Source organism: Ceratosolen solmsi, unplaced genomic scaffold, assembly GCF_000503995.2.
Source record: "Ceratosolen solmsi marchali unplaced genomic scaffold, CerSol_1.0 scaffold108, whole genome shotgun sequence".
Classification (NCBI taxonomy): Eukaryota; Metazoa; Arthropoda; class Insecta; order Hymenoptera; family Agaonidae; genus Ceratosolen; species Ceratosolen solmsi.
Window position 1 is genome coordinate 214,568 of NW_011948461.1, and position 15,320 is coordinate 229,887.

Consider the following 15,320-nt stretch of genomic DNA (forward strand, 5'->3'; position numbering starts at 1 on the left):
ATATTCTATTAAAATTTTAAATGTTATATATTATTGTAGAATGCCGATCAAGTAGGTGAGGAATTTTAAATTAAATGCAATTATACAATTTTAATATAATAACCTAACAAAAATGTATATGTATGTAATGTTTAAATTAAAAAAAAAATTATAAACTATATTTTACTTAAATTCTTTTTATATATGTACGTATAAATGAAAACTTATAATCATGAAGTTGGAAAAATATATTTATTAAAAAGAATAAAGAACTAAAATCAATTTATTCAAATAATAAAATTTATTTTTATAACTTTTAAAGTAAAAAACTTTCTACAAACAATTTACAATTATGAAATGTATATATATCAATAAGAATGATTGCAATTAAATATATATAATTAAATCTAAAGTTTTTAATTCTACATATTATTTTATATTTTGAAAATTTTTATTTCTTTTATATATGTATTTTTTATATAAAATATTTTATATAATAAAAAAAAATTTTATATAGAAATTTAAGATGCTATAAATAATTTATTTTTAATATTAATGGTCAATTATTATCAATGGTTGGCATATTTATATTTATATTTATGTATGTATGAATGATATAGTTTTTGTATTGTTAATAATTAATTAAAAATTTATTTTATCAAATCCAAACTAATAAAAACAAAATCTTTTAATTCATAAAATATTTATATTTTGTTACATAAAAATGTTTTTTTTTTATTTATAGTACTAATGTTAATATTTTACCATGCACCACTACACTCCAGTCATACATTTATAAACTGTTCATTTTTTATATGTGAAACATTCAAAATTAAAAATAACTAGTATTTTACACATATCAAAGTTTGTTCGAGAAATCAATAGTTACCACTTAAATACAAATTAATTTACCGATGTATTTCAAATGATGTTCCAGGTGCATGAAGTTCAGAACAAATAGATGATATAACTGGTGGTAGGATTGTTGGAATTGATGGAACAGATACTACTGAAGAAGCTGCTAATGCTGCTAATTCTTCTTCTGCTTTTTTCATTATATCATAATCACTTAATGAACTTAAAGTACTTTTTATCTCTTTACGTGTAGATTGCATTTCCAAGCTTAACCTATTTACACTGGACGTTTTATTATATGTTGGCGAATATTTTTCAGAATTTAAATAAGTAGTGGAATTAACTGTTGTTAAAAATGTTGCACTAGGTTTTGAAGGAAGATATGAATCCAATTTAGAATTTTCTTGACGTTTAACATTAGCTAAAATTTCTTGAAGATTTGGTGGAATTGTAATATTTGAAACTTTATCCAAAATAGGCTGGGCAAATTTAGATATACCTTGTGGTGGTGGAGTGAAAGATCTTGTATCTAAAGGACTGTAAGCTTCTATTGTATTTCCATTATCTGGAGGATCAAGTCCTAAGCCCTGAAATAATATAAATAAATTTATAAATTTTGTACATTGAATATTCTTTTGTTTTATATTTATTAATCAAAATTTAATTTGCCAAAAATAATTATATTAAAATAATTTTTTTTTAATTTTATAATAAAATTATTTATAAGCATAATTTAATGATATATTTAATTAATACAACTATTTATCGAAATTTCTTGTATTTGAATATAATTTATTTATTAACTACTTTATTTGCAAATGTAATCAATAAAAAATAATTTTAGGTTTAAAATTTAATTTTTATTTATTAATAATTTAGAATATTTATCACAGATAAATCAATAAAGTATATATCATAGGTTGAACTTTATAATACTAAGTACACGTATAAATTGAAAAATAGTAAATTTCTTTCCACTATGAATTTAGAAGAATTTTCTTTATGGAACAATCAGGAAATAGGAATACAGGATGTTTATCTGAGGTCTAATGTGATTGACTGATTTTATAGAAGTTTTATTTACACCGTGATCAATGAGAGAACCAATTACTACAAATTATGTACGCATGTGCAAATTTTTAAGCCCCGTTGGGCAAGTGTCTCACCGGCAGAGTCGTAGATGTATCGTTGAGAAAGGATGAACTAATATTCTGAATTTGTTGTTTCTCCTCTTCGATTTGCCTACTTAATTCTTCCATCTTGCGTTGCAATTCTGTTGAACTTTTAATCGGAGAAGTTACTGTTGTCACTTCTGATATTGGCTGTATTTGTTTTAAATTAGAAGATGTTAAGAGAACATCTTTATCGTCGATTACAACATCAACAGGCTCTCCTGGACTATAAGGTTCATCCTCATCTTCTACCTGCATTTTATCAGATGACTTAGAAAACTCAAGACTGATTTTAGATGAGAGTTCTGGTACGATTTTTGATATAACTGAAAGATTTTGTTTAATATGTGTTGATGCTCTAATTTGAGTAGTGGGCTTTGGTGAGTTTGGAGGTGTCATACCCTCATTATTGAGTAGTAGTTGCGTTTGTGCCGCAGGTGGCGTATAACAACGGTCGGATAGTTCTTTTTTAAGTAATTTTGAGGGGACCGGGCATAAGGGAATAGAGTTACTAACAGAACGCTTCTTCCTTTGTACAACAATAATACCTAATAACAAATGGTGACGATGCTCCTCTAAATCTGAAGTATCTAATGGTAATAACACAGATGGTAATTTACTACCATTTGAAAATGGCATAATGTAAAAATCTTTAATATTAGGTGAAATGTTACCGAGTACTCCTAATCTATTACGGCTGTTTAAATAACTATAAAGAGTAATGTAGGGAATTTTTTCTTCGTCGTTAGTTGCTGTTAATTTGATGATAAGAATTTCTTTTGTTGCATTTTTTTTCATTTTACCTATGTAATCCCAAACGGTAATGGGATTTATTCTACCAACAACATCAAAAGTATCAGGCAAGTCTTCCATGAGATCCTTGGAGTTACCACTAACATTTTGAGCGGTTACAAAGAACTTAGCAACATCAGCCATATAAACAAAACCGCGCCATACAGTTGTCGAGGTTTGTGTTTCCTTTTTCGGATTGGGTTCAAAAATATCTTTGTCGAGATCGTTAATGTCCGGTGTCTTGATTGTTACCGTCGAGCTAGGCTCTCTATCAGAGACATCTGAATCGTTACCATCTAAAGTATTGGTTGTTGTCTCATCTTCAATATGTCTCCAAAGTCTTTCTTCTATTGCTTTATCCATATTAACTGTTGACATGTCATTATTTCCGGTTTCTTTTCTTAATTCTTCCTCCTTTTTATGTTTTTCTTTAAGTTCTTTATATCTACTCTTGTTATGACTTTTTAAACTATTTCGAGCTTGTTTGTGTTTATCTTTTTTCTCTTTGTTCTTATCTTTCTTCTCTCTCTCTCTACTCTTATCACGCTCCTTATCCTTATCTCTTGCGTGATCTTTGTATTTACCATCCTTCAACTTTTTTTCCTTACTTTTATCTCTGTCCTTATAACTATTTTTGCTTATGCTTCTATTATGACGCTTTTCTCTGTCTCGCGATCTACCATGACGCTTCTCTTTGTCTCTCTCTTTCTCTCTCTTTTTCTTTTCTTCTTCAAGCATTTTTATCTTTTTAAGATCGTCTATTAGTCTCTTCTCCTTATCTTTAATACTCTCTTCTACTGTAGAACTTATTGTTTCACCACAATTAAGTGCTGTAACAATGTCCTGTACAGGTGTTTTAGGATCAACACGTTCCATTATTCCATCATTTTCTATTAATAATTCTCCTTTATGTGTCTTTACAACAATAGACTTGGCTTGGGTCATCAGATCCAATTCATTTTTCTTTATCATTTCTAGTTGGTGCTTATTTTCCTTTTCACGCCACTCTGCTAATTCTTGACTCGCCATTTCTTCAGGACTGAGTTTAACAACAGCATTTGGGCTTAGTGATCGATTTGCAATTTTTCGAAAAAGAGTTAAATTTTTAGTATCCTTTATATTAAAAACAAGGCTACGATATTTAGCTTTATATTTAGCGCCTGTTTCTTTAAAAAATTTATACATTTCGAGTTCAATTTGCAAAGCTAGTTCAATGATTTCATCGGTATTTAAACTTAAATCATTTGTCTCTTTTATCCTTGTGCTAAGTAATTCTGCCAGTATCTTTCTCACGTTTAATCTTATAGGTTCTGTTTCAGGCTTTTTTAAAAGAGTAACATTCACCGTCGCATGTTGTTGTTGTTGTTGTTGTTGTTGTTGTTGTTGTTGTTGTTGGTGGTGGTGGTGATGATGATAGTGATGTTGATTTTGTTGTTGCTGTTTTAGTTGAGAAATTGACGCTTTAGCATCTTGTAATTTTTTAAAAGTTGGTTTTGGTATTGATGCTGATACTGATCTTTGAGATGATTGTTGTTGTTGTTGTTGCTGTTGGAGTGAGCTTTGTATATTTATCTGCTTAAGATACGGTGTTGAATTTCTTCCAGTTTTTGAAGTAATTTGTTTAACTCGAGATTGAGGTGAGGTTATAGAAGTTTGCCTTGATGGAATATCGGTCAAAAGTACAGTCTTTTTTGCACTTGATGCTAAAATGGTTTGCTTTGAACCAATTACTTTTGAGTAAATCATTTTGGATTGAATCGATTTGCCTTGTATTAATTTATTCTATAAAAAATAAGATAAAGTCAAAATTATAAATCAAAATCAAATATACAATCACTAAATATAAAGAATAAAAAAGCTAAACACAACAATACTAATTAAGTCAATACATTTTTTTTAAAGTTTTGAATTATTTAAAACTTATCTTTTGTTTTTAGTTTTATATATAAAAAATTAAAACATACAGTTTTATTTCCTTGAGTAATGGCTGCAGTTTTTTCTTCAAAATCTATAGCATTTAAGCTATTAGATTTAACAACTTCATAAGTTGGATGTTCTTTAAGCCAAACTTTTAAATTTAGTGCAGAGGGAGCATCTGTACCTATATAAAATAAATTCAATATTTTATAATTTAACTTTTTTTTTATTATACTTATACAAATTAGTACTATTAATTAAATAGTACATTTAATAAAATGAAAAATTTAATAAATTTGAAACTATATATATAGCAAGTTATCAGTATAAAAATACAAATTAATTAGTTGAAAATGTTAATCCAATAATTTCATAAGATTTGTTTTTGAGAAACACCAGAAGCTTTGAATTTTATATTAAGTGAATTTAATAAATAAATTAATAACCACGAAAAAAGAAAATCAATCATAATAATATTAGTATTAATGTTCACGTTAATGTTAAATTACATTAAAAATATTTGACTTTTTTTCAGACATTTTACTTACCCGTTAAAACTTTCCCAGTTTTTTTATCAAATACAACTATTCTAATATCTGATTTTAATTTGGGTACTGACATATCTGATTTTGACGTTCTTGTTTGCATTAAAGATGGTTTTTCTTTTGTAGATGTTACTTCAGCGTGTGCTAAAATGCATGCATCCGAGCAATAAATACTTGATTTTCTTGCTTCTTTTTTGCAAACAACGCAATGAGTTATACCTAATGATGTATGAGCACTTTTTCCACAATTTGTTGTAACTTTTAAATCACTTGTTCTTGAATTTAAGGAAGTAGGTAGAGTTCGATTGCATTCATTTGACATTGCATCTACAATGTTACTTTTCTGTTTTTTAGACATAGACGTAAATTTGCTTTCTTCATTCTTTTTTTTTAAGCAATTGGGACAAACCCATTCAATGCCTTGATTTTCCATTTGCTCTCCTATTTAAATAATTATTTTAAAAGGTTTCTTTAAGATTTTTTTTTTAAATACATTAATACAAATTATTTAAAATCAAAACAAAGTGACTAAGAATTATCAGTATTTTATATTTTTTGCAATTTACTTACACATTTGTTTTTATTACTATAAAACTTATTAATGGTATCTCAAAACATATAAATACTGAAAACGATTTAACTAATACTTATCTACTTTATTTAGCATAAAATTATTTCATACCCATTGCTTTTGTAACATGTACACATTTTCCATGGAACCAATCCTGACAAATATCACAGCATATCATAAAACGATTGTTATGAGGTTGTCTACAGATACACCATAATCTATTTGGATCATCTTCAGAATCTGAATTAACTTCTTCCTCTTCTTCATCATCTTCAATATCATATATCATGTCTTGTTTTTGTAAACTAATGTGAGATGTAGTTCTACTGAAAATTATATTTTCGATTTTACATAAATTATAAACAGTTGTACAAAATTATTAACGATTAGATACGGAAAATACATACGATGTTCTTTCGGTTTTAATAATAAATGGCTGTACTTTTGATTGATGTTGTTTTGTTTCATTTTTTATTTTTTCATTTTCTGTTTTTGCTTGCAATCTTTTGCTTCGTGTTGCTGGAGCTTCTATTGGTGGTAATGTTATTACTCGTCCACCACGTACAATTTGTATTGGATCTTTTGTATCTTTTTTATTAACTGGTTCAACTTCTGCTTCAGGTTCCTGTGATGTTATATGTGAGACTGTAGATATTGATTCTCTTTTTTTAGAAGATCCTATCATGGTAGAAGTAGATGTCATTATTGATGAAGATAAAATTGATTCAGGCATTTCTATTGTCTGATCAGTTAATCCATTCTGAAATTAATTATTGCAATTTAATTTAAATTTTTTTAATATTTGATCTTTCAGTTCACTAACTGTTTATATGTTAGAAATTGTTTTAATAAGTATGATGAAATTGATTATATCTCTTTTATTAAATATTATTAACTCTTTTTTTTATATTGATATATTTATGAAGCATAATAGTGCAAGATTAATATAAAATAGTAACTTACTGATATATACAATAAAAAAATACAAATATACAAAAACGAAAAAACTTACTGGATCTAATTCAACACCAAGTGTTTCTTGCAACAATAGTGCTTCTGCTAATAGTTCTTCATCGTTTGGTAACTGTTTATCAGCTTCGATTTCTAATGTAGCCAATAAATGATCATCACCTTCAATATCTAAATTATTAATACGCATACATAAATAATAATTATTAATTAAACTTTGAAATAAAAAATAATAAAGATAAAATAAATATTTAAAAATTTACATAGAAAAATTAATTTAAACTTACTTTCAGAAGCAATGGGTTTTAAGTTATTACTTTGTTCCATTAGTAAAGGTATTTCCTTAGATGAATTTGATTTAAACGCTAATAAAAATAATTAAAATTTAAAAATATGAACTTAAAATAAATTGATGCAAAGAAGTATTATAGTTGTACTATAAGATAAGTAAAAATAGTAATTGCACTAAATTTTAATATTTGAAAATAATATTTTTACATTAGATGACAATTTAAAAAACAATGATTTTTTTAATGATTAATTTATACTTAAGTTATATATAATTTAGTTCACTATGAAAATAAACTATAAATTTGAATTTTAAGCCAATATATATTGAAAGATAATTGGTATGATATATTACTAAAGTCATATTTTGTATTAATTTTATAAATATTAAATATATTTTAAGAATCTATAAATAAAATTATAGTGTTTATAAAAATAAAAATGCACTTACTGGAATTTGCAACTGGTTGAATTATCTCTGCTATTGCAACTTTACTAGTCACTTTATCTTTTACTAAAGAGTCTGTTAATATTAAAGTATTAGCATTATATTTGGTAGATATTGCTTCATTTATAGGATTATTATTATATACATTCGTATCCGTTGAATCATTTAACATATTTATAACACTTATCGTTGTACTTAAATTTGAATTTGAGATTGTAGAAATATTTGTTGCAGTGGACATTACTGGAGTACTCACACTAGTATTACTGATAATGGATGATGAGATTGCAGCACTTGATATAATTGGATTTTCTGTAACTTTGGTTTCACCAGCAGAACCAACTCGACGAATAATATCTGGAGTTGAAAATAAAGCAGGACCTAAAGCTTCAACTATAAATGTATCTGATTTACGTTGCTCTTTTTTTACAGTTTTCCTTTGTGCTGTAACGAACATTAATGAATAATAAATAAAAATCTACTGAAATTAACTTTTATTTTATTTTATTAAATTTTATCAAAGAATTACTAAGATTAATTAAAAATATTTCATAAAATAAAGCAAAATAAAATGTTAGTATATTGTTAATACTTCTATAAAATATACGCACACACACATATACACACAAGAGAGTAAAATAGTACTTCATTTAATTCTTTATATTATTTCTATTGAATTTAGATAATATAAAATAAAATATGATAAAATAAATTATTAATATATTTTACTTAATTTTTAGAGTAAACATTAAATGTTTTCAAATAGTATGGTTTAATTTCAAAATTTATAATATATAAATAAATAAACAATTAAAGTCAAAATTATTATAATTACATATGAAAAAATTCAATTTGATGAAACAAAAGTTAACTTTGAATTAACATTACATTATACGTAATACTGAATAATGTTACTCAATTTATCCTTATGTTTCTAATGCTTAATACTAATACTATTTACATTTATAAAGTATCGAAATCTAAATTTATCAATCATTTATATTATTTTTGATTCAAATGCATATCATTAAGCTTTTACCAATTCATGATAAACAGGAAAAAAAATATTTTATCTAATTTTTTTTTATAAAATAAAAAATTATTGTTTTTTAGGTAAATATCTTAAACAAATTAAAAAATATATGATAATTAATACATTTTATAGAGATAATAATTTATATTAATTTCTAATTTTTTGTATAAATTGTATATTAATATATAATTTATAATCATTACGTTGATCGCAAATTTCTATAAGTTTGCATACAAGTTCATTAGCCAGTGATTGAATTACTCTTATAATAAGATACTTAAATCAATCATTTACGGTAATATAAGTTTGTGAAAAGTTATTGTTGAAAAATAGTAGAAATTATATTGTTTAAATATTTTGGTATCATATTAAAAATGATTTATTACTCTAGATTTTTTACCTATATTATTAAATTTACTTTACTTTTATGGTATGAAATTTCAGAAACGAATGTTTCAGTGAAATAAGAAAATGTTAAAATATTTAAAAAATAAGGTTATTCAATAACGTTCATTTCAGTTTTTAAATTATTGAACGTCTCAATTATTAGCATATGGAATCATGAATGCACATATAAATTGTATGTATATTATTTAAATACTTTTCTAGATTAAAATAAATCAAGCATTTAATATTTAAAAATATTTATATCTATATACATTAGGTAAATAAAAATGATTTAAACATACCAATAAATGTTTTAATTTCTACAGATTTTGAAGAATCAACTACAGGTTTGATTAAAGTCTCTAAAGTTGTTTCAGCTTTTTTTTTTTCTTTTTTAGTCTCTGTAGATTTCATCTTTAAAATAGTGGGTGATCCAATTTTTTGAATTTGTATTGAACCTTGAACCGATTCTATTTGCATTTCGACGGGTATCATATTTTGTTGAATACCTGTTGATTGTTGCAAAATCGACGCTTCTTTTAATAATGTCGAAGAAGGCATAGTTATATCTTTATTATTATTAAGTTTAGAATTCTGAGATGTTATAGTTTTATTTTTTTGAGCTGTAAGTTGTTTTTTATTATTAATGGGCTTAATATCATTTGAATTCATCGTAAGTTGTTTTTGAACAAATATTACTTTTTGATTTTGACTTTGCCCTGGTTTTGTAAGAATCATATCTCCCTTTAACATATTAGTATTTATAAGATTTGCTTTTACTTGATTTGTTGTTTGTAAAATATTTTGCTCAATTGGTAATATTTCATTAATCAGAGAAACTGGTGTATCTAATTCATCTTTTTTCTTACAACCAAAACTTTTTTTCTTACTTTTTCCAGGACTTTGTTTATCAGCTTTTTCATTTTTTTCAGGACTTTTCATTGCACTGACAGCAGCTGCCATTTCTAAATCTAATCGTCGTACTTGTTCACTATCCATTTGTTTATTATAACCCCGTCTTCGCGAAGCAACCATACTACCACCTCTTGTAGTAAGACCTCTTCGACCGCCTCTGGCCCTGACACCTTTCCTGTAAGATTTAGGTCCAAAATCACTGTCACTATCCGATTCCTCCGATTCAGAAGATTCAGAGGATAAGAGTAATTCATCTTCTACTTCGTTATCAATTTTGACATGAAGTTTATTTTCTTGTATTAAATTTGATGCTACACGTGCATTAACTGTCAATTTTGGAGTACTTGTAATGGTATGCAATGCAGTAGAAGCTCTTCGAAGCCTGCTTCCCATTGAAACTGGTTGTTTCACTATCTTTGGAAGTGTAGAAGTAAGTTTTTGTTTAAGTGAAGTCATAGAAGAATTATTAACATTAGTAGAAGATATTGGCAACAACATAGGAGTATGAGATCCTGATTTGTTTAAATCTATGCACATTGATTCATCAATATCAAATGTAGTAAAATCAGGCAATGAAGCTGTAAGCTTTGATTCGGATGGTGAAAACCTACTGGTGTAACAGTGATCTAATTCTATATTATACCTTATAGAATGTTGTTGTTCTTCCACTGTTAACATATCTTTAAAAATTAAAATAATAAAGAAATATTTCATCATAACATAATCAATAAAAATATATATCTACATACCGAGCATTGCAGTAACATTTTCACCAAGTATTTGTTTAGCTTCTTCACTCTGTAAAGCTGTTTCTAATCTTTCTAATTGCTCTGCATCCATTTCCATGAAAGGATCTACTAAGGGAGTTGAATCTGTTGCATTATTTATAGTATTTGTTTCACTTGGTATAAATGAAGGTGGATCAACAGTTAATGTTATATTTCCTTCAGCAGCATCGTTTTCAGTTTGGCCTAACCGTACAACACTTACAGTGGCATTTGATTGATTAACTGCAAAATATTATGATCGTCTCACAAAACATTTGAAAAATATATTTTACATCATATTCATGATTAATATTTAAAAAATGAAATATTTGTATTTATAGTTATAAAATCTTAATACATACGTATAAGACTTTGTAATGTGTCTTGATCTACAGAAATTACACCATTATCATTTACCATTAGAATAAGAGTATTATCCTTTTTACCCTCTTCGGGATCAACAACGTAAGAACTAGACATGACCAATCTAAAAAAATAAAATATTTGTAGAATGTTCTAATTCTGATCTTTTTTCATTTAAAAATGATTTTAAAATTAATTTTAAATAATTATTTAATCATTATAAGTACACTATTTTATTCAAATACAAAAATCATGTAAATGTTCCATATAGTTCATATAAAAAATTAACAAATTTCAATTTTTGGAAGTTTGTATGTTATCAATAATATTAATAACAAAGGTTTATATTGTTAACTTTTAAAATGTAAAAATAAATAAAACAAAAAATATATGTACAAAATAAATTAAAATTATCTCAAGATGAATAAAATCAGATTAAAGTTATAAAAATATTTGTTAACAATTTAATGTAAAAAACTTTTTATATATCATTTTTATTTAATGCAATATACAATAGAATACTTTATATTTTATAAATTAAAATTAAAATATTTGTAGTTTTAAATTAAAAATAAAATATTAATATAATATAATTTACAACATTATTGACTAAAGTTTTATGATACATAACTAGAATTTGATGTATTTAGACTATAAACTTTTTTTAATAAACAGACGATCTTTAATTATTTAAATCATTAATATTAATACATTAAAATAAATTAAAAGATACTCTGTACTTTTTAATAATTATAGATTTCTAGACTTATCTAAAAAATGTATGTATTTTACAAATCAATAGATAATGAAAAAACAAATATTAATAAAATAAATAGATATTTCATTGAACACCTTAAACTAAAAGACATAAAAATATATGCTTTATTGCATTCAGCTAATTCCTTAAATTAATTATATAAATTTTCTTTCATTTAATTGATTTAATCTATTTTCTAGTTATATCTTTTATTTGTCAGGTTTCAACAAATATTTTAATTATTAGGATCTTTATTCACAATCTATATTTTCTATTTTCGAAACTTTAATTAAAAATCTTAAATCAAATTAATATATATCTGGAAATATGATTACTTAATTTGTTCTATTTATACTTATATTTCATTATTAACATCTAAATACCCTTTACAATACTTGATATAATTATATAAAAAAAAATTTAACATTGCTCATTTCATATGTAAATTGAAAATTTGTTGTACAAGCACCTATTTAAGATTGTTTAATCTCAATTTTAATAAAAACAAGGACAAAGGGACAGTATACTCAAACATTTACATCCATGCATTTTTAACGATTTGTTACTTTTCTGCATCGACAAAATGTGCTTGTGCAATTAATATTGCTTCCCGCGTAAAATTCTTCAACCATAAGAATTATAATAAAGTTACAACAAATAACAACCGATAAATATTTTGTTGAGCATACCTCAACAAATCAGATAAGTTTAATATATAATATGATGTATTGAATTAACTTGCGAGGACAATGAGTTAGCAAATTTTTAAGTAAACAAGGTTCGTAAACGACCGATAAAGGTAGAACGCCGCCATTTTCTTTTACACTAAATTTCCTTGATTTGTAATACAACTACACAGTTGAGAAAGACACCTACACAGAATTTCGATCATGCATTCATAGATGATTGATTTGTTTTAGAAATGGGTAAGTGGTTTGTAAAGTATCCAAAAAGGTTCGACCAACATTACAAATACAATGACGCGTTATTTCTATTCTACTATAGAAATCTCATTGCTACAACAGCAAAATATCTAATTAAGTCAGAGTATTGACTAGCCTAAGTGTTCTAAACTGTTATATTAAACTTCGAATATAAATCTAGAGGAAGTAGCAGTATAAAAATACTTAAATTAGATTCGCCATCTAGTGGTGTAAAATTTATAATACACGAAGGAGCATGCGCATTATAGTCTCCAGTTATTTAAACTTCAGATTCATTAAAAATAATATTTGGTTTAATAATTTAATAACAGAAATTAATTAATGAAAAGTATTTGGAAACTGTAAATATTTGATAATATGCTTTTATGTAAATACGGAGAATATTTTGTTTTGTATATAAATTTGTTAAAAACTTTATATATACCATTTTAATAAACATATTATAAATAAGAGTTTATGCTTATATATCTTTATATATATATATCTTTAAATATATAGATTAATAGTCATATCATTTTTGGAATTATATTTTAAAGGGCTTTGAGGACTAAGCTACATTTTGAACGTTCATATTCTTAACATTTTTATTCTATATTTTATTTCATTTCATGTCGCTATGTGAATTGAAAGTACAATTCACTTATTGGCGAATAACTTAACCAGGGTTACACTTATCATAATCGTAATCTCAGTCATGTATTAAAAAAATAGCTATAGTTTTTTTTTATATGTGATATTATCAATACTAGAATGCTAACCACGTCCATAGTCAAAACGTTGGCTACCGTTTAACATTTTGTTTAGCTAGTGTCTGGGTGAGAATGGCTAGGTGTTTTCGGTTTTCTGATATTGACGCATTCATTAGTCGTTCACCGACTCTTATGATTCCGTGTGCATCGATGTAGGCAGTGAGTCGATGGAATGCGTGCAATGAGGTTATACCTGTTGTTTACATCGCTCGTAATTCTTGGAAAACGTATGTTTTTTTTAGTCAGCCGTATCTACTGTGTTCTAGCCTGATTTAATTCAGCGTGTGTAAGCTGATTTGTTGAAGGGCGTTTTCCCTTTAGGCATGCGATGAATATAATGCATGTTGCCGTTATTCTCAGTAGCTCAGTCAGCGTTGGGTAATCGTAAATAATGTCCCAGTCGTAGTCTGATTTTTTGATAGTGGCGATTAACGAGATGCTTGGGCAGGCTTCCTGGTTGCATTGGTCCTCTTTGTCAATTGGTTGTGTTGGCTACTGGAGTGAGTGTCCATGCAGGACCAGTCCACCATAGAATGTGGTTTTTGAGTTGTTGGGTGTTGAGTCCTGTAGATGCGAAGTCGGCTGGATTTAAGGTTCCGGACACATATCTCTATTGTGCTTCTGCTGTGAGTTCTTTAATTTGTGTGACCCTATTACAAACAAATTCCTTCCATCGTGATGGGTGAGCCTTGATTCAGGTCAGGGTTACTCGTGAGTCCGTCCATAGATGTGTGGCCCTTATCTTTAGGTTCGGTGATGTTTTAATGCTTGCAATGAGCTTGATGTTAATAATGCGGCTGTTAGTTCTAATTTAGGTATTGTTAGTTTTTTAAGTGGGGCTACTCTTGTCTTTGAACATATGAATGTGACGGTCGGTTCATTGTTTTCATTGTATATTGCCATATAGATGACGGCAGCCATTGCTAATTTCGACGCGTCAGCAAATCCATGTAGTTCTATAATGGATGATTCCTTTGTTTTGAGCCACCGAGGTGTGGTTAGTTTGTTTAGTGTTTCTAGTTCTCTCCTGATGGTGTGCCATCGGTTGACGACTTGAGCTGGGAGAGGGTCATCCCATCAGACAGTGTGGAGCCATAGTTCTTGAAGTAGTATCTTGGCTCGTATTACAACGATGCGAATCCCAATGGATCAAAAAATTTTGCAATATCAGAGAGAATGGTACGTTTTGATATGGTGGTTGCTTGGGGAGCCAATGATGTTGAGAATGAGAAGATGTCTTCGTGGGGCCTCCATTATTGTCCTAGAATTTTGGTGGCATCTTCGGTTAAGTTTACAGACTGTTCCGGATTCGGTGGTGCCTTGATGGCGGTGATTACTTCCTCGTTGGTGGAGTGCCATTTTGCCAATGCGAATCCGCCCGCCATGCAAAAGTCCCTTAATTGTGTTGCTGTCTCCACTAATTGGCTTAAATTGTTTGCACCGCCAAAGATGTCGTCCACATATCTTCCGTATTTGATAAAGGGGTACAGCGAGTGGATAGTTATCTCCTTCGACCTGTATGAGTTGAAGGAGTGTTCGTACGGCTAGGAATGGAGCCGCTCTGGTCCCATATGTAACAGTGGTTAATTGATAAACGACTTCGTTGCCCTGTTCATCTATCCACAGGATTCGCTGTAGATCCCAGTCGTCTTGGTGGACCAATATTTGTCGGTACATCTTTGTGATGTCTGTAGAGGGTAGGTACCTGTGTTTGCGGATCCAAATTAGTACATCTACAAAGTCTGGATTTAAATTGGCACTGGTGTGCATTATGCCATTCAATGATCGTCCAGTTGATGATGGGCTTGATCCGTTAAAGACGACTCTCAGCTTGGTCGTAGAACTGTCTGGTTTTAGTATACCATGGTG

The 15,320-nt window shown here is 27.5% G+C and overlaps 1 protein-coding gene across 1 annotated transcript; it reads right to left on the reverse strand.

The window, feature by feature from the left end:
* Positions 1–759: 759 nt before the first annotated feature.
* On the reverse strand, positions 760–12,728 carry pps (protein partner of snf). The gene is made up of 14 exons (XM_011505514.1): positions 12,635–12,728; positions 11,001–11,125; positions 10,621–10,881; positions 9,259–10,551; positions 7,540–7,980; positions 7,088–7,165; positions 6,844–6,971; positions 6,239–6,591; positions 5,943–6,157; positions 5,264–5,701; positions 4,763–4,899; positions 4,226–4,580; positions 2,001–4,162; positions 760–1,421 (listed from the first exon to the last, which is right to left on the reverse strand). Exons 1-14 carry the CDS (start codon positions 12,652–12,654, stop codon positions 888–890), a joined length of 6,540 nt encoding a protein of 2,179 aa, XP_011503816.1. The 5' UTR covers positions 12,655–12,728; the 3' UTR covers positions 760–887.
* Between the last annotated feature and the right edge of the window lie 2,592 nt (positions 12,729–15,320).

Excerpts from the sequence above, each read along its gene's own strand:
- pps (XM_011505514.1), bottom strand. The coding sequence starts at position 12,654 with ATGCATGATCGAAATTCTGT. Across the intron at positions 6,592-6,843 it reads TTGGTGTTGAATTAGATCCA|AATGGATTAACTGATCAGAC; the intron begins GTAAGTTTTTTC and ends AATTAATTTCAG. Across the intron at positions 6,158-6,238 it reads ATTAAAACCGAAAGAACATC|TAGAACTACATCTCACATTA; the intron begins GTATGTATTTTC and ends TATAATTTTCAG.